Source organism: Centroberyx affinis, unplaced genomic scaffold, assembly GCF_046629955.1.
Source record: "Centroberyx affinis isolate AG114_WGS23_722 - 3 ecotype Tasmania unplaced genomic scaffold, CSIRO-AGI_Caff_v1 ptg002339l_1, whole genome shotgun sequence".
Classification (NCBI taxonomy): domain Eukaryota; kingdom Metazoa; phylum Chordata; class Actinopteri; order Beryciformes; family Berycidae; genus Centroberyx; species Centroberyx affinis.
In genome coordinates this window covers 13,580-32,095 of record NW_027280606.1, presented here as the reverse complement: position 1 = coordinate 32,095, position 18,516 = coordinate 13,580, and the positions used below count along the sequence as shown (strand labels likewise).

Sequence of the window (18,516 nt, the reverse complement as noted above, 5' to 3'; positions counted from 1 at the left end):
GTTAGCATGGACACTACTATCACTCAACATAGTGTATGCTAAAGCGTTACCATGGAGCCTACTATCACTCAACATAGTGTATGCTAAAACGTTAGCATGGACACTACTATCACTCAACATAGTGTATGCTAAAGCGTTACCATGGAGCCTACTATCACTCAACATAGTGTATGCTAAAGTGTTAGCATGCAGCCTACATAGTGTATGCTTGTCAACAATCTACTGGATGATTTTGGTGTCTGTGTTCTCATCACTTAATGGGTAAGTAGATCAACGGGCCAATCTCCCAAAACGTATTTTCTTTGAATCTTCTTTTCAATATGGGTGACCAAAAAAAGGGCGTGATGCCTTCACTGTAAGTATGTGTCTGTCTGTGTCTGTTTCTTCATCATTCCGTCAACTGATCCATCCATCCATCTCTCTTTTCCTGCCCTTTTGCTCTGGACGTGTTCCTCTGCTTTTTCTTTCTCCGTGTTACATGGACAGAATGACCTACTTAGCACAACACTCTGACTGATTGACTAGACAGCAGCTTCAAAACTGATGGAGAGATAGCCAAAACACTCTCTGCTATCTAACTTGATCAAATTTCATTAAATGATTACTCTGTAGTCTATTTCATCCTAAATTCATTAGACTTAAATGCATGAATCAACCCTTCAAAAGATAAGTCACATACTGTACCGTACTACAGAGCACTTACTGTGATTCAGTTAGAATTATTTAACGCATCTCTGTGTCACATTATATAACATGACACAAAGGTTTAGTGAGATAAATATGGCACCAGCACATTTGGGCTCAAACGTTGACAGTATGACAGCTGTTGTATTTCATAACTACATAGCACTGAATACCAGTTTACAACTCAAAAAAAGTGTTTTAGTGTAGAGTTACCCTTTAAAAGATTATTTTTGAAGGCATTCTGATTATCTTACACTGTTAGATATCACCAATCTGTGATGTCCAATGCATTCCAGGAGTTATTTTGTGATGAAGTGTCTTAATTTACTTTTTGGTGTATCCACTTTCCCTCAATCTGCCTTGTGTATTTCTACAGGTTTCTACGGGTGCAAACGCACTACAATGGTCCAAAGCAATTGCATTAAGAGAAATCTTCAAAAACAATGGAAATACATACAAAAATCCAAAGCAAATGCAACAGGAAACGCGTGGCAAGTTCAGAAACAATTCAAATAAAAAAAAAAACACATGCGAACCACAAAAGCAAATGTAACATCGATCCATATTGTAGCTGTGCTGGAAATGTCTCAGCATGATGTCACATTGTCTGTGTTTGGCCAATTATCCACAGCAATAAGAAAAATACACCACCAAACGGCAAAATGAGCCCAGAAATGCAAGATGCATCAAGTGTTTCGGGTGGAGTTTCTCTGTAATCCCTCACCATTAAAAAAAGAAAAGTTTAATTCATAAACGTTGTTCTATAGGCAACTATAAAATAAATCCTGTTCTGCTGTATATGGGCTATGGGCCATGAGCAAATTCAAAGAGAGGACAAAAAGAGGACAAAGAGAGGACAAAGAGATGTCAACATTGAATCCCTTATGGTGAATCGATTCATGGAGTCATGGATGCAGGCTTACTGACCGGTGGGATCAATGTGTCCTTATTTCGGACTGCTCCTCTCCTCTTGCTCTTGGTCTGGGGGGGATTTCAAGCAGCAGGATGACTCATTCAGCCAAATAAGGCATCATGAAATAACACAATAATGAGAGAATAATAAGACATCTTCTAATCTAATGTTCTACTTAGTGTACAACTGTGGCTGTTGTGTTTGTGTATTGTCATTGTCTTGTTGTGCTGTACATGACTGGATGGCTGTATTTCTATCCTCTCTGTTTTTAATTTGTATGTTGTTGTTGTTGTTGTTTTTTGCAATTAATGCCAAATTAACACTTCCCCACCAATATGACAATATAGCTTGAAATTTTGATCAATTGCAATACTTTAACTATGGAAAATGCCTCTCATCCCAGACTGATTTTTACAGCACATTGCAGTTTGAACAAACTGCATTTTCAACAAACAAAACCATATTTATTGATTTGCATGTTTTTGCCGAGCCTTGAAAAAATATTGTGAGCTGTTTTGCAATTTTTCAAATAAAATGCACAAAATTACGCACTTTTGGAAACAACAAGAACAGAGAAACTTGAGAAGGACTCCAAAAAATCTTGGAGAAACTGGCAAAATTACCAGTTACCCATTGACTATCAAATATCGGTAACACTTTACAATAAGGGTTACTAAGTTAATAATAATAGTAATAATACATGACATTTATATAGCGCTTTTCTCGGTGCTCAAAAGTTAAGGGTTAGTTAATGCTTAATAAACATTAACTAACCCTTAACAAATAACAGTTAACTAATGTGCAATTTACTAATAGTGCTCATGTTAACTAAGGTATTAATTTATACATTATTTAATAGTTTATAAAGATGACTATTAAATAATGTATAAATTAATACCTTAGTTAACATGAACACCATTAGTAAATGATTACCAGACACATTAGTTAACTGTTAATTAAGGGTTAGTTAATGCTTATTAAGCATTAACTAACCCTTAACTTAGTGACCCTTATTGTTACCCAAATATCAAATAAATTCTTCAGATACATCCTTGATGTACTGTACTTATCTGATATGTTGCTCTAATGTCGTTCCAAAAGAGGTGTCTGGCTATTGCAAATGACATGCAATGCTGTCTTTCCTCTGGGAAAGTTGGAACTGTGAAGGACGAGAAACCCCTTCACAAACCCACTGACAGCCGGCAGCAGCTTATTCTGAGGAGTTCATGTCATGTGGAATCATTTGATGTCCGTTGACACGTGACACATGTCAAAAGCTTTTCGATCAAAGTCTCATAATTGTCTCGTTCGTGGCCTGGCAAATTTGGACGTGGTCTTCTCTCTCATAGACCGCATTAACTGCACAGCCGTCTGAGTTCGGCTCTTCCACTACAATTAGAGTCACACAACACAGTAATTAATGTGACAATTATGGAATGTGAATTCAAACATCGTAACATACAACCACGTATAACAGCCCGAACCATTAAAAAAGATCATTAGTTACTGAGTTCAAATGTTATTTACAAAGAGACATCACTTGAATTACAAGTTGGTCTTTCACTTTCCATGCAGATATCACTGAAAATGTATTGCTCTATGATCAGGTTGAATTCCAGTTTGACAGCCTGTGCCTGCATGCTTCAGTAGTTCCAGTAAGGCAGAGGGCAGTAAACCTAATAATCCGTTAAAATAAATAAGCTGCTATTACTGTGGGGCGATAGTCTTGTTATTTTCCTTTTATTCCGCTGCTCCTTGCCATTTTATTGTACCTGTTATTTTTAAATTGTTCTTATTCTATATTACCACTGGGTAACCCTTGATAACGCTTTTAAAGATTTACTGTATGGAAACTTCCCCTGGCCATTTTCCATTTTAGGAACTTCAAATAAAGGTGAAGTCATAGCAATTATCTACAACTGTTCAAACTTTTTCACCGTCAAAAACCACAGTAGGTTCTTTCAAACTCGAATATATTAAATGGCAAAGACGAGAGCCGCTGTTTTACTTTTTGAATTTGAATTTTGGCACCTTTATAGCATAGTATGCCTTTGATAATGAAATTTCAAATGCCTTATTAGAGAGCGCAAAAGCATATAAGGAAAATGACATTTCAAATATTGCATAAGCACACATTTATGCAGTTCGCAAAATTTTAGTTTTCCAATTTGCATCATTTGAATAAAGCTAAGCTATTACATTTCCATTCTGGATTCCATTCAGAATGAGTTCTTGTGCGTTTTTACCTTCCATGACGTGTTTGATGTAGTTGATGGGGCCAACTATCACTCAACGTAGTGTATGCTAAAGTGTTAGCATGGAGTCTGCTATCACAACATAGTGTATGCCAGTGATTCTCAACCTTTTTCATATCAAGGACCCCTAATTTAGTCCACATTAGGGCCACTGACCCCCATTTGATGAGGTTTGTCTCTCTGACCCAAATCTGAGAATATTTTTATTGTTTGATATGATTTTGTCCAGAATTCCATGACTATCTGTATAGGTAGGGAGGTAGAGAGATAACAGTGACATTATGATCAAAATAGTCATTCTTCTGCATTGTCTAATTGTGTCCACTTCTTGTAAATGAAATAATGGTGAAGTTTAACAATTCATCAGTTTGCGGGGGACCCCCTGGAACCCCCTCAAAGGATCCCTGGTGGTCCCCGGACCCCACGTTGAGAACCACTGGTGTATGCTAAAGTGTTAGCATGGAGGATTGGAGCCTATGATCTACCGGGGATTTTAATGTCTATGTTCTGATCACAACAGGTAGGTTCACCAACGGGACTATCTCCTATATTCCTTTAATCCATATTTCTCTTCAAACCAACCCTCCTTAGACTCAAACCCTTACCCACCCACAAAATCACTGCCCCCCCCCCTCCCAGTAGTAGGCAAAAAAAAAAACATACATGCACACAGCCTTATGAAGGAATAGCAATCATGTGGAAACTCATAGGCGAGGGATTTGAAACTCGCCATGGGCTGGTAACAAAGCCAACCCCCTGGTATCTCTGCCCCCCCCTCCCCCCTTGTCTATTCCCATTGATCCAGTCTCAAAAGCACTCATTCTGTTCAGTAATGCCACAGGAGCCCACAGTGTGCCCGCTGCCAACAGACAGACCCCTGGGAGAGCTGAGCTGCTGTTATTATTATTATGACTCACCGGCCTGTTATGCTGAAAATTGGTCTCTGTAGGTTACTGTTAAGTGTGTGAGTGTGTGTTTATGTGAGAGAGAGAGAGAGATAAAGTGATTGAGTGAACAATGACTGAGTGAGTCAGTAGGCTTGGCTTGGCTTTAATGGAGACTCCCCAGACAAAACCATGTAGTCTGTAGCCTTCCATAGAATAGATACTGCCATCTTTAAAGGGGAAATAACTAAGATTTCTACTGCCCCATAGCGCAAAATGTCCATAATATATCTCTGGGGGGTTGATAGCGTTATTGATCAATACCAATACCAAATATGTGGATATTTATTGGTTAATTCAGCATTTCTGATTCCTGATTCTGATTGTCACCTGCATTATAAAAATTCCAAGCCCCATTGACTGAATCGAAATGCCACATGAAAAGGCACTTGGCCTAAAATTGCATTCATTTTGAGGAACCGGCGGGATTATGCGCTCAGTGAATTGAATTCCAATGAATTGAATGTTATTATTTGGTCTAACATTGATTTGCTCAACCTTTGGTAAAACCTCAAGGCGGCCACCTGAGCTCGCCCCGCCGCGCCCGAGGGTGCCCTTGCCGGCGACGACTGTTGTAAAAGTCATGAATTGTTCCTGTGCCAAGGGAGGCGAGGTGTTTACTTACAGCTGAGCAAAAAATTCTACAGTTATTTAGCGGGGGTGGATTTCACTTTTTTTGGGTTATAATGGGGCTGACATGTTCTCGCACCCCAACTAACCCTCCCAACACCCCGAAACACCTCCTGGATATGTGATGTGCTACTTTGGATGTGAATGACGTAACGAATATTAGGAGCAGACTGTCTGCTTGTGTTCATAGGGCATTTCATCCATATGAGATGAATAGGTAAGAGCACAAGGAACTAAGAATCTGGTGGAGTGGATAAGATACTCTAATTCCTCTAATTTTCGATATAACTACTACATAATTTCTTGGTTCTGTCTTGGAAACTCCAGAAGAAATTGGAGGTACTTAGCAACTACCAACTACCATTGAACTCTTTCTCTCTTTTCCCTGTACATAGTACATCATTTCATGGTTCTTTCCAGGAAACGGTTCCTTTCTAGGGAATTATTAGGACCCGGAAGAATTGCGGACCCCGGAAAATAACGCGTTACCCACTTCTACAATCAAACTGCATCATGTCCATCATACCAGAGGTGGACCACACCTGGCCAGACCAGGGGCCGGATTCACCAATGTGTTCTTAAGATAGATCTTAAGAAATGACATAAGAGGAAAATTTAGGAAGTTCTTAAGAAGGCTCGTAAGTGCAATACCTCAATATTTTCTTAGTAACAGTCTCATTTCTTACGAATATCTTTAATTTTCCTACTTAAGAACTTCTCAAAATAGGGCCTGAATTAATTCTGGTTAATAAACTTTAGGCTTACTGCCATTGAGGCTAGGAGACAAGGCTAGGAGGCTAGGAGACGAGGCTAGGAGGCAACCCAAAGTGCTTCCATCTACAAAACAATTGGGGAAAAACCTATTTAGGGTAACTACAACTAATGAAGTATATGAAAACATTTAAACATTGGTTGCTGTTGGTAACTGTAAAACTTGCTAGCTTATTTTCAACAGACATGAGACAGAGGCCTACCTGGCCCTACACCAAATAAAGCTTTACAATAAATGTTCATCTTAATGTTAGGTGTAGGAACCTATGAAGACTTTGAACTATAACCTACTTGTCTAAAATGTGTTTAAATACATGATATTAGAGTCTTACCTTTTCACTGTAGGAATTTTAAGACAGGTGAAGGGCCGTCTTAAAGTTAAAAAAAAAATCAAGAACAAATTTGAGAAAATTTCATTTCAAGAATACCATTTATTCCTAAGTTTTTTCTTAGGAAGAAACATAAGAAAGTTAAGAAAACATATAAGAACTGTTTTTGAGAGTAGCATTTTTTCCTATTTTTTTTCTTAAGACTAAAGTTAAGAAAAAAATGGCACTTCAGAAGATTTTTTTTTTCTTAAGTGGGTTTTGTGAATCCGGCCCCAGATCGGCATTTCTAACATCCCTTGCCAAACACATAGTCAGACACATATATCACCAACTACCAAATAGCCGCCTATTTTTTCCCCCTCTCGTCCGCCCGCCACCTGCTACAGATAATAAAGCGAGGCCTACAGCCCCCCCCCCTCCCCTCCCAACCCTGACAACATGGCATTGTACTGAAGCTGTTGCTCCTGTGCCAGTGAAGAGGGGTTGGGGCGGGGGGGAAGATAATACTCGTTTTGGAGAGCGTAGCGGGGGGGCGTCGCTTCAGATACGGCTAATCCTCACACCTCATCGCCGAGATGTGGCCCCGGCCGCTCCCTCCCTCGTTTTTTTTTTCGCGTTTCTTCTCCTCCTCCTCCTCCTCCCCGCCGCTTCCTCCTTTATTCTCTCCTCTTTTTTCCCCTCATGACGACCTGCTGTCTTTGTTCCCGTCTCTAAGCCCTCTCCTCGTTCTCTTATCCGCACTCTCTTCTCGGGCTGCGTACGCTTTTCAGAGAGGGGTGTAGGAAGAGGATGGAGGGTTTACAAAGGAGAGAAAAGGAGGAGAGGAGAGGTACGGACACAGCAAGAGAAATAATCATTATACACCCTTAATGTCGCTTACTTTATTGTCTTGACCAAAAGAGACAACATGAACACTTGTTACAGATGCTGTGTAGCGTTTTGTGCTTCTCAAAATTACGCCTACATTTCCCATAAACCCCTTCCAGTCACAAGTTGCTCTGTTTGTTTTGAAGAGCAAGAAGGATAAGAGCCAATAACAGCCCTTGATAACAGTCAGTATGCATTCAGACCAGGGCTATGGCCGGAATGGAATGCGTATTAGGGCACTAATACGTACGTCAGACATTTTATTTTTTATTTTTTTTCGGAAAATATGTTTATTGATTTTTGTTATTTGACAAGGCAATAAACAACATAAGAACACACAACAATCACCAAAGCAAAGAAATACACAACACCATTCGGATTGTTTACAAACCCTAAAATATATATATAAAATAATACAAAATAAAACACCAAAGAGTCTCACATCACATCCAGAGAATCTCACATCACATCTAGAGGTATATGACTGTAGGTATAGGGTGGCAAAAGTGGGAGAGTGTAGAATGGGAAAAAAAAAAAAAAAGAAGGGGGCTCATGGGTTGACACGCTCAAAGTAGGCCCAGAATGGAAACCAGGTCACATAAAAACATTCAGGTTTTCCCACGGGAGCTGAATTTAAGTTTCTCCAGTTTAAGGCAGTCTAATAAGTCTCTGACCCAATGATTGTAAGAGGGCAAAAAGGTAAGTTTCCAACTGAGCAAAATGACCCGTCTAGCCAAGAGTGGCGCTACATATTTCCCACAATGCACTGTAATATCTAGTGAACAAGCCCGGTCACTAAAACGGTGAAAGTACCAAAATGTATGTCGTCACCTGGCCGTTACCAAGCAACCAAGTTGTAACCCTTCTGTGGTTTCATAATGATGGCATCCTCTTCTTCACCAAACCTCGTTTACTAACGCAAGTAAATAAACTTTTTTTGGTACCAAAAATAGGTCAAGCTATTCTAAAGATGTTTTCTTTTAACTGCCAATTCATAACGAATTATTAGTGCACTTTTCGTTACGCTAATTTGAGCTTGTTAACGCTAACATTAACATTAAGGTCTGTTGTTCAGGAAGGTATTTATCTCTAGCTGCAGGTTATACGGTACATAGCTTATTGTAACGTGTTTTTTGTTAATGTCAGCTAGTGAGAAGTCCAAAACGTGAAGGAAACCGCACAGCTGGATTGGCGAAGTGAAAATAAACAGAAAAAAGAAGCTACACACAACTCTTTTTTCTGTTTAATGTCAGCTAGTGACACATATATGGCTTTGAAGGAATATTGGCAACTTGTCAAATGTTAGCTGAAACATTTGTTTATGCGACTGGTGAACGCAGACGCAGGTTGACGATGAATGATGATGAATTAAGTGTCCGAATTCACTCATTAATCATGTGTGAGTTACCGCTAATTAGTGCACTAAGAGAGCAGCGCTATATAGGGAAATACAAATGAGGGAATAGCGATTATCCATTCCGGCCACAGCCCATGTAAAAATAACACAAAGATTGAACTCTGCAGTTAGGACAGAGGAACTGGAATTAAGTTATGTATTACTTGCCAAGTTAAATGCTTCCTGTCCGGTGCCGAAAAAGCGATCCGGCACATTTCCCTGCCAAAATCTGATCCGGTACCACACAGTAGAAAACGCAGTGTAGAGGCCGGTAGGAGCTGCCAATCTTCTCAGCGACAGCCCCGCTTGTTTACAGTAATTATGTCTCAAAATTAGCGTGGCAGCGATTTATTGATGTGAAAACGCAACACGTAGCAGCTTTAACTAATAGCATCGCATCGGTATGTCCCATTATGTGCTGAGGGCTGCAGCTCCAGTGAAAGGACAGAAGTGGACTGAATTTATTAGCTGTGTGGGACCTTGTAAAGGGACTTCTTACTCTTCCCGAGCATCCGGCCCTACTGGTGCTGGGTGTTATAGGGGCTGGAGTAATTGGCATGTGGTGTACTTGAGTGAAGATGACGATAACATGTTAATTGCAGGGTTAACAGTGGGGGGGGGGGGGGGGGGGGCATTGGCGGCCAGAATAGAATAGAATAGAATAGAATAGAATAGAATAGAATAGCAATTACGTTTACAGAGAAATACCATTACAATTCAGGCAAAAGTGGCTAAGTGTCTGGTGGCTTAAGTGGCTCATCCAGGGAAATTTACAATTACTGTAACAGTAGAAGAAAAAAAAAGAGAGAGAGAGAGAGAGACAGAGAGAGAGAGACAGACAGACAGACAAAACAGAGAAAGAATAAGCCTCAGGCTCCTCTCAGCATTTTATAGCCTTGTATACCCAAATGGTTTCCTAACAAATACCAAATGTCAGAGGCCCTTAAAGTAGACAGAAGCCAGAGGCGGCATTAGTGTCTTGTGTGTCAGGTTCCTGGACCCTCGCCCTCAGTCTGCCCTTTGCTTCGGCTACACATTTGGCCCGAGATCGCCCCCCCCACCAATAACCCGCGGACAGAGGCGAAAGAAAGAGCTGTAATAGATCTGCCAGGGAGAGACATGTCATCAGCCTGTAAAAGGGAAGTTCCACCCTAAAACAGGATTCACTGTTTAGATTTCTTTCCTCGTCGTCAAAAAAAAAAAATCACTCCATTAATAATCAACAGGATCCACCATCAATTTTGAGAAAGATGCACACAATTTTTGAGTGATCTGTCAAAAAATGATAGGAATAGGTTGGAAATCTGTTTTAGGGTGTATTTTCCTTTCCAGTTGTTTTAATGATGTGATAGAGGACCGGCATTTAAATGCTTATGTTCTTTAAGTTCCCCATAAATCATTATTAGCACACAAGGACTCAAGACTTAAAAGGGGTAAGACTTGAGACTCGACTTGACTTGGGTTCTGGTGACTTGGGACTTGACTCTGACTTGTACTCTGATGACTTGAAAAGGTTTCTAAAGTCTTGACTTGAGATCTTGTGTTTGTGTAAATGACTCAGATTGAAAGTGATGAAATTTGTTCCGGCAGACGACTGGATTTAAATTCAGTTTTCTGAATTTGTATGGAATGATTGAATTTATTGAAGCTGAAACTGATTCTAGAAATCAAACTCATGATGCTCTTACCAAGTTTTTATCCTGTTATCATTGAAAAGTCCTAGATATTTAGTTTTCTTTAAGATATTAAATTGATACTGGACTCTTTTGTTCTGACTTGACTTGCTGTTCTACATTTAGACTTGAGACTTGACATTAATGACATGGACATGACTTGGTAATCTACATTTAGACTTGAGACTTGACATTAATGACATGAACATGACTTGGTAATCTACATTTAGACTTGGGACTTGACATTAATGACATGGACTTGACTTGGTAATCTACATTTAGACTTGGGACTTGACATTAATGACATGGACATGACTTGGTAATCTACATTTAGACTTGGGACTTGACATTAATGACATGGACTTGATTTGGTAATCTACATTTAGACTTGAGACTTGACATTAATGACATGAACATGACTTGGTAATCTACATTTAGACTTGGGACTTGACATTAATGACATGGACTTGACTTGGTAATCTACATTTAGACTTGGGACTTGACATTAATGACATGGACATGACTTGGTAATCTACATTTAGACTTGGGACTTGACATTAATGACATGGACTTGACTTGGTAATCTACATTTAGACTTGGGACTTGACCTGAGACTGACTTGCGACTCAAGCAAAGTTGATTTCCAGACACGGATAATACAATTTTTTTAATACAAGTTCAATTAACTTTTTCTAGGTTTGACCCCGTGACCCCAGTAAAGGAGAATTCACCAGAATAACACAAACAAACAACATACTTATATAGGCCAGTTAAACAGCAGGCAGCACTGCCTCTCCCAGCACAATCACACATCAGGATCAATAGTGCCAACCCAGAGGCAACGTCAATATTTTCATCACCGGTGACCTAGCCACTGACTCTCTGTCCATCATCTGGCCCACATTTAACACTCCAGCAAGCAGCTAGGACCGGGCCACCCTCACACACTCGGTTACACTAACTTGGTGGACTAAGCCGAGGTAAGCTGTTTTGTTTTGTACGTGCGGGTACCGAAACGAGTTTGGAAGACCTCAAGCCTCAAGTGTGTAAGACACTCAGCATGTGAAAAAGTGCTGAGGTCGGCACATCCAAGCAAAGTTTTGCCCTTGCGCACAATGACGCAGATAGAGTTTGCTTGAACACACACACACACACACTGAGATAGCTGAATGTCACCTCTGGATAACAAGTGGTGCCACCACAGGGATAGGGGGCTAATGATATCAGCAGCTAAAGGCCAACACACTCTCACAACACACACACAGACTGACACAGGCTGACAAAGACTGACACTTGACAAAATAAACACTCACAGTGAATACATAGCCATCATGAAGTGAGATACTAAACTTCTACTGCACTAGAGAAAACTGGATGTTAAGAAAAATCTAGTTGGCATTTTTATTTTTATGAATATTTAAAAAAAAAAAAAATTGTGTTTGTGTAATACATTTCTGAACATTCGCCAAAGCGGTTCACAAGGTCACACCATGACAGAGACCAAAAAAAAAGGAAATCATGCCACCGCAGCTGGGGGATGATGTAACCGCTCCATATCTCTCAATCTGAAGGAAGGACGCATCGATATGGATTCGGGTCGATACTGATGCGCTAACATGAGGCATCGGTATCTACGTTTTTTTTCTGCCACCATAATGGATCGGATCTGTACTTAAAAGCGGTAGGGGCCGATATTTGAAATTACAAATTGATAGTGGCAGCGAAAGACTGACATCAGTGCGTCCCTGTTCTGAGTTCTGAGTGCAACCTTTGGAAATTCAATTTGCCAGTGGACCTTTTTTTTTTTTTTTTTAAACCAAAATATGATGGCAGTGATGACACTTACACCTTGCTCACTCACTTATGTAATAGACCAAGTTCGTAAGTCATCACGAAGGGCGACTGAAATCAAATTACAAGAGAGCATTTTGAAGTGTATCACCCCCCCCGCGCCTCTCCCCCGAACCCATATCACATTTTGATATTAATCCTCAACTATTGTTAGGCTAGGTAAGCGTTCAGGCAGGGCAGCAACAGGAGGAAAAGTTTCAACAAGATTAGACTGCTGCTTTGTGTGGAGCAGCGTAACATGCAGCCAATCAAGTGCTACGGAGACATTGTTTTGCTTGGATCTGATTGGCTCACAGTCAAAGAGAGGGTGGGATGGCTGACCCGGGACAAAGCTTTCAGAAGAGGGGAAAGACCAAAGACTGCATACGACCGAGACGATGTGAAGTAGAGTGAATACTGCTTTATTCACCAAAGACAAATATTACTGGCATTTGGCGCTCGGCAAGTGGCGGCTAGGCTTTATATGGCATCATAGAAACAACTGATAAGCATTTGCACATTTGTTAACATTTTGTGTTTTCAAAGCCTCCTGGCTTATGTGAGAAAATAGCTTTCCTGTGTATAACCATAGATAAAGGAATGCAGACGTATCCCAGCTAACATTTTGAATAGATGCCGACATGATGAGTCACAATCCTCTTCGAGCTCGCGAAACGACACACGAGTGACAAAAATAAATACGAGGTGAATTTACAATCTACGATCCCGAGTGCTCGGCTCGGACGTAGAGGGATGGATCAGTCTGTGGAAGATGAAGATGCAGGGAAGGGAGTATTTTTCCCGAAGAGGCGCCGCCCCGGGGGGTGCTCGCGGAGGAGGAGGAGGAGGTCAGGGCTGCACGTCGGCCATCTTCCTCTTGCGGTAGTTGAGCACCAGGCTGGAGGCGGTGAGGTGCGAGGCCCGGCCCTTCTCCCAGCTCTGGAAGCCGTTGAGGCCGCTCTGGCCCGACCGGAACAGCGCCCGCTCCAGACAGTCCAGGCGCTCCACCAGCGTCGACGTGTCCTCGTTGTAGGCGTTCTGGGACGAGTCCATGGTCCGCCTGAACCGACCGATGAACGTCTGGTGGGGGGGGGGGGGGGGGAGATGATACAAAGTTGTTTTTTTTGTGTGACCAAATTCTTATTAGATTCAAAGAAAAAGGGGTAAAGATAGGACATCATGAGTATTGCATCACTGAACAAGCCAAAAATAACTAGAAAATACTTAGAATATAATGATATGTGGTTGAGGCATTTTACATTGTTACATTGAGGCATGCTGGTGTTGTTTCTATCCAGAGTGACCTAGTTAGAGTGCCAGTGGCCAATTCCAGACATTCTTCGCCAAATCCGACACACGCTCTTTGATATGAAATTTTATTTTAAGCGTCTTAAATATGTATGATTTCACATCACTTGCCTTGCGGCAGTAAAATCTTCCAAAAAAAAAAAAAAAAAAATGAGCTGAAAGACTGGAAACCACATCAAAGAGTGTGTCCAGAATTTGCCGCCAGTACATTACAGTGAGCTCTAACAGCCAAATGTGCAAACATGGGTATATTTTAAGAAAATATGGTCATCCATGTAGATAATCTATAAATGTAAATCTATTAAAAAGAGTATTAAAAGAGATGTACTTATGCGTCATTTATAGAAATGTACAAACAGTGATCTACACTAGACTGGATACAGGATACAAGACTTCTTTACAAGATGAATTTTGACCAACTGGATCCTTCATGGGCTTTAAACCATTACACACTCACACCAGTCAAGACAATGCAGGTGGAAATCCAACATCATAGATTTTCTCAAGAGGCCCGCGAGGTTAAAAACAACCGAGGAAGTAACTTTAGCGCTTAAATTAGGTGGGAAAAATAAATAAATATATAAATAAATCTATCTTACAGTGTGCATCTGTCCTTTGTCTCTGTCCATATCAGATGATGAGATTAGAGTCAATCTGCCTGGCAACAACTGCATCAGTCTGCCACGTTTTATGATCTGATTGCACCCCCTAGTTGTCATGTTTTAAATAGCACTGGCTGGATTTATTAACTCTGTCTGTTTTGTGCTCTGAAGGGGTTAGACAGACTGAAGTGGCTGGCTGCCCTTTTTTTACTTTGGAATGGAAAAAACAGTTTGTCAATCTGCCTAAAGGTAGTAGTATTTGACACTTGCGGTTGACACGGCTTCCCATACTTTACCGAGAAGGGTAACAAACTCTTCCCGTCACAGAAGATGACGAACAACGCCTCAAACGTTTTACTGAACCTTGGTGGAATGCGTTTCAAGAGAGTGGTACTTGCAGAAGCAATTGATTACACAGTTTGTCTCTTTTAAAAGACAACCAATGAAACTACATGGGGCACAACAATCTGTACTGTGTTCGTGGGACAGTTTTTATTCAATGCATCATCTTCCTCTGCACTCCATTTTACTTTCCTTATAATAAGCTGGGCAGTGAAAAAAAAAAAGCATAATCCTCAGAAAAAAACAATGATCCCATGAAGACAACAATCATATCAAAAGGTATAGAAGTGACCGAGTACGAGTGCGATGACTTCCAAACCAAACTCATGTGGTGGGATAAGGTTAGAGTCACACACAGTAGCATACAATTCAGTGTGTTTAGTGCCAGATGAAACAACTACTAGGGCTGGGCCTCACTCTGCCTTAAGGAGCTGCTAACCCACCTCAAACTGTTTCAGTAGTCTGGCTTTCAATGGAGAGTTTTAGTGGCCCATGACGGTCTAATGGAGGTTTTTCCACCCTGACTATAATTAAATTTTGGGGGAAAACAATGAATACTTGTAATTTGGGGGATTTTTTTTTCTTAGAATTTTTGGAATGAAAATGGTTGCTGGTAGCTTCAATCCAAAAATATCAACATTGGCCTTCAGGATTCCCTATCGGTCGAACCCTTGAGACAAGACTGAAATATTTAGGTGTTGCGCTTTCCTCAGTAAACACACTGGTTGCTATTTGGAGAGGTATCCAGCAGTATAAGCCCCATTTGCAACCTTATGAGGCCCAGTAAAGGCAAAGGAAGCTCATCGTCTTCACTTGCACATTTAAATATCATTATCCTGTGTAGACCTGGGTATCGTATCTGGGTAAGCATCAGTGCTGATGTTTGAAATTCGATAACCGGTTTTAAAACAATACTTTTTTTTTTTTTTTTGGGGGGTACATTCCTTCTGTGTTAGTGTTCGCACATGCCATTCACCTGCAGCAGCGCCTGCGCAATCTCCGGGTTCTCCGGGCTGTCAAAGTGCAGCATCTGGGACCCCAGGCCGTAGTAGTAGGGCCCCATCTTGTGCAGGTCCACCACAGTGGGGTCGGCGTTGAACACGGTCCTCCAGCCTTCTCTGTACACCTTAGGCAGCTCGACGGACACCACCCTCCTCTTCCTCTCGTACAGGCCCTTGGCCAGCCACAGGGGGAGCTCCATCTTTGTGCCCTAAGATGAAGGAGACAAAACTGTGTGCAGAGGTGGTGGAGACCCCAGCCGAAACTCTGGGGTACCTAGTGCAGGTATATGTGCATGTGTGGGCCTCCGTTTGGATCCTGTGTTGTGGCATGCAGTGGTGGAAGAAGTACTCTGATCCTTTACTTAAGTAAAAGTAGCAATACAGCAATGTAAAAATACTCCATTACAAGTAAAAGTCCTGCATGAAAAATCCTACTTAAGTAAAAGTACATAAGTATTAGCAGCAAAATGTAGTTAAAGTATTAAAGTAAAAGTAGTGGTTTGGTCCCTCTGACTGATATTTTATTATATATGACATCATTGGATTATTAATACTGAAGCATCAGTGTGTAAGCAGCATGTTACTGTTGTAGCTGCTGGAGGTGGAGCTAGTTTGAACTACTTTATATACAGTTAGCTAGTTTAGTCCAGTGGTTCCCAACCTAGGGGTCGGGCCCCTCCGAAGGGTCACCGGATAAATCTGAGGGATCGTGAGATGATTAATGGGAGAGGAAAGAAGAAAAAACAAAGTTCTGATACACAAATCTGTTTTCAGTTTTTTTACTTTTTCTCTTGATTTTTGCTGAAATATTGGATCATTTGAACATTTATTGAAATGAAACCATGTGAGGTTTAGAGGGAAAAATCACTATTTGGTGGAGCTGTTAACAACTCATAGACATCTGAAATGTGACCCCGACTACACACTGCTTTTTGTAAGACGTCAAAAGCCAAAAAGGTTGGAAACCACTGGTTTCATCTTTAACAATGTGTTGTATTTTAAAAGCTTGTTATATTATCCATTGTGTCAAATCTCCATCTGAAAAGTAACTAAAGCTGTCAAATAAATGTAGTGGAGTAGAAAGTACAATATTTCCCTCTGAAATGTAGTGGAGTGGAAGTATAAAGTAGCATCAAATGGAAATACTCAAGTAAAGTACAAGTATCTCAAAATTGTACTTAAGTACAGTACTTGAGTAAATGTACTTACTTTCCACCACTGGTGGCATGTATTGTGACACCTGTGTGTTTAATGCACTTTGAATTGGATTCAATAACTGAATTGTCTCTCCTACATTCTTTCTAAACCCTCCTACTATGTCAATGGGCACATAGTTAAAAGAATGTAAATGATAACAAATATTAAAAGGTTTATTGATAATAGTGAGTGGGTGAGTCAGTGCTATGATGTGGTTGTCGTAACAGAAGTAGGCTAATAATAAAGGTTCCCAAAATGGTTCCACAATAGTTTTGAAAGTCTGTAACTGTGTTAGCTATACGGACTTGTAAATGTAGAGTCTTGGGCAAGTGTTATATTTAGAGTCATTATACAGCTAAACATAACGTTCTCGAATGTTCTTGAATGAAGGGCACGCCACACCAAACTGCATTCAAAAATCGGGTAATTTACTGTTGCCTTGCTTATCGAAGGCACATCCCCCGTACTCCATACCTTTTCTATATCATTAGGAGACACTCTTCGATTCGGCATACATATAATCCACCGAGCAACATTTACTTTCAATAAAATTCCAACATTTACATTTGGTTCGTCTGTTACTCACACTCTTCTTCCACCAAAATACACCGTGGAGTGTGGTTTGCCAGCATTGTCAACCACTTCTAAAAGTTGAATTAAATAATGCTCGGTAGATGATATGCATGCCGAATATAACAGTGGACCCTACTAATTCTTTAAGGGTTTAAAGTCATACTCTATCATGCTTGTAACTTCATTTATTTACGTTATTTTGGCGTGACGTTCTCTAAACACAAAAGAAGAACGACACATCAGAGATATGTTTGAATTAGGTTCCTGCAAACACGGCTATATGCACTTCCAAGATTTCCATTGTCACCATTTTCTTTCATTACCTCGGGTATGTCCCGTGTGTCACTCGACTTCTCGAGGAATCCAAGCCGTGGAAAAGCACACTCCGTCCGGCTGGAAAGTCTTTCGTGAGAGAGCAAAATATCATCGAGAGAAAAGAAATTCTCCTCCATTCCCACTCCGGGTGGCACGGGGAGATACGACTGCGTATCCATTTAGAATTGAATGCGACAAAAAAGTGGCTATGTCAAATAGGTTTGCGCCGACGTTAACCAGAAACTCGTCCTGTTATGTTTACACTTCTTACTTCCTCGTTATTTTGGCGCCAGGGCTTGTGAACCAATCAGAGCCCTGCTGTAGAGTCTCGAGCAATCGATTCAGTCCGAGTCAAAAGAATACCTATCCTCCACACATAACGATGATTTTATTTTGTTTTATTTTTGTTTCAATGACATCATGAAAAGGGAAAGTGTTTGGTTCTTTAGTCAAAAAAAAAAAAAAATACATGATGAGTCATCACCCGTTTTTCATTTCAAAAGTAATACTATATCTTTACTTATTCCCAGGGTGTCGTACGTCATTATATTACTTGTTACTTTCCGTTACACCCTTCAAAATTGTCTGACAACGGACATAACGACTTATTTTTAGCTGGTAAAAACTGTACTATTATATAAAAAAATACTGAAATTGAATTTGTTTACACTACTCATTAATGGGGAAAGGAATGGCATTACTGCGTGAGTGAAACGCAGTTTCCTCGCAAAATAAAATGAACTTTTCCACACAAAAAAAAATGTCAGCTGCAATTACCAATCCAGCCACCAGATGTCGCCACATTACCATCAGAAACTGAAAGAGTTCCCTTGTGGCCTACTGTATGCTTGGCAGACATTTGGGCCTGGCAGAACTGGCAGACTGG

The 18,516-nt window shown here is 40.5% G+C and overlaps 1 protein-coding gene across 2 annotated transcripts; it reads right to left on the bottom strand.

Annotated features, from left to right (window-relative positions):
• Positions 1 to 11,722: 11,722 nt before the first annotated feature.
• gins3 (GINS complex subunit 3) lies at positions 11,723 to 17,868 on the bottom strand. Of its 2 annotated transcripts, XM_071533221.1 has the most exons (3): positions 17,639 to 17,868; positions 15,521 to 15,754; positions 11,723 to 13,372 (listed from the first exon to the last, which is right to left on the bottom strand). In XM_071533221.1, exons 1-3 carry the CDS (start codon positions 17,807 to 17,809, stop codon positions 13,142 to 13,144), a joined length of 636 nt encoding a protein of 211 aa, XP_071389322.1. In that variant the 5' UTR covers positions 17,810 to 17,868; the 3' UTR covers positions 11,723 to 13,141. The 2 variants fall into 2 exon arrangements, with proteins under 2 accessions (XP_071389322.1, XP_071389323.1); XM_071533222.1 differs by lacking the exon at positions 15,521 to 15,754.
• Between the last annotated feature and the right edge of the window lie 648 nt (positions 17,869 to 18,516).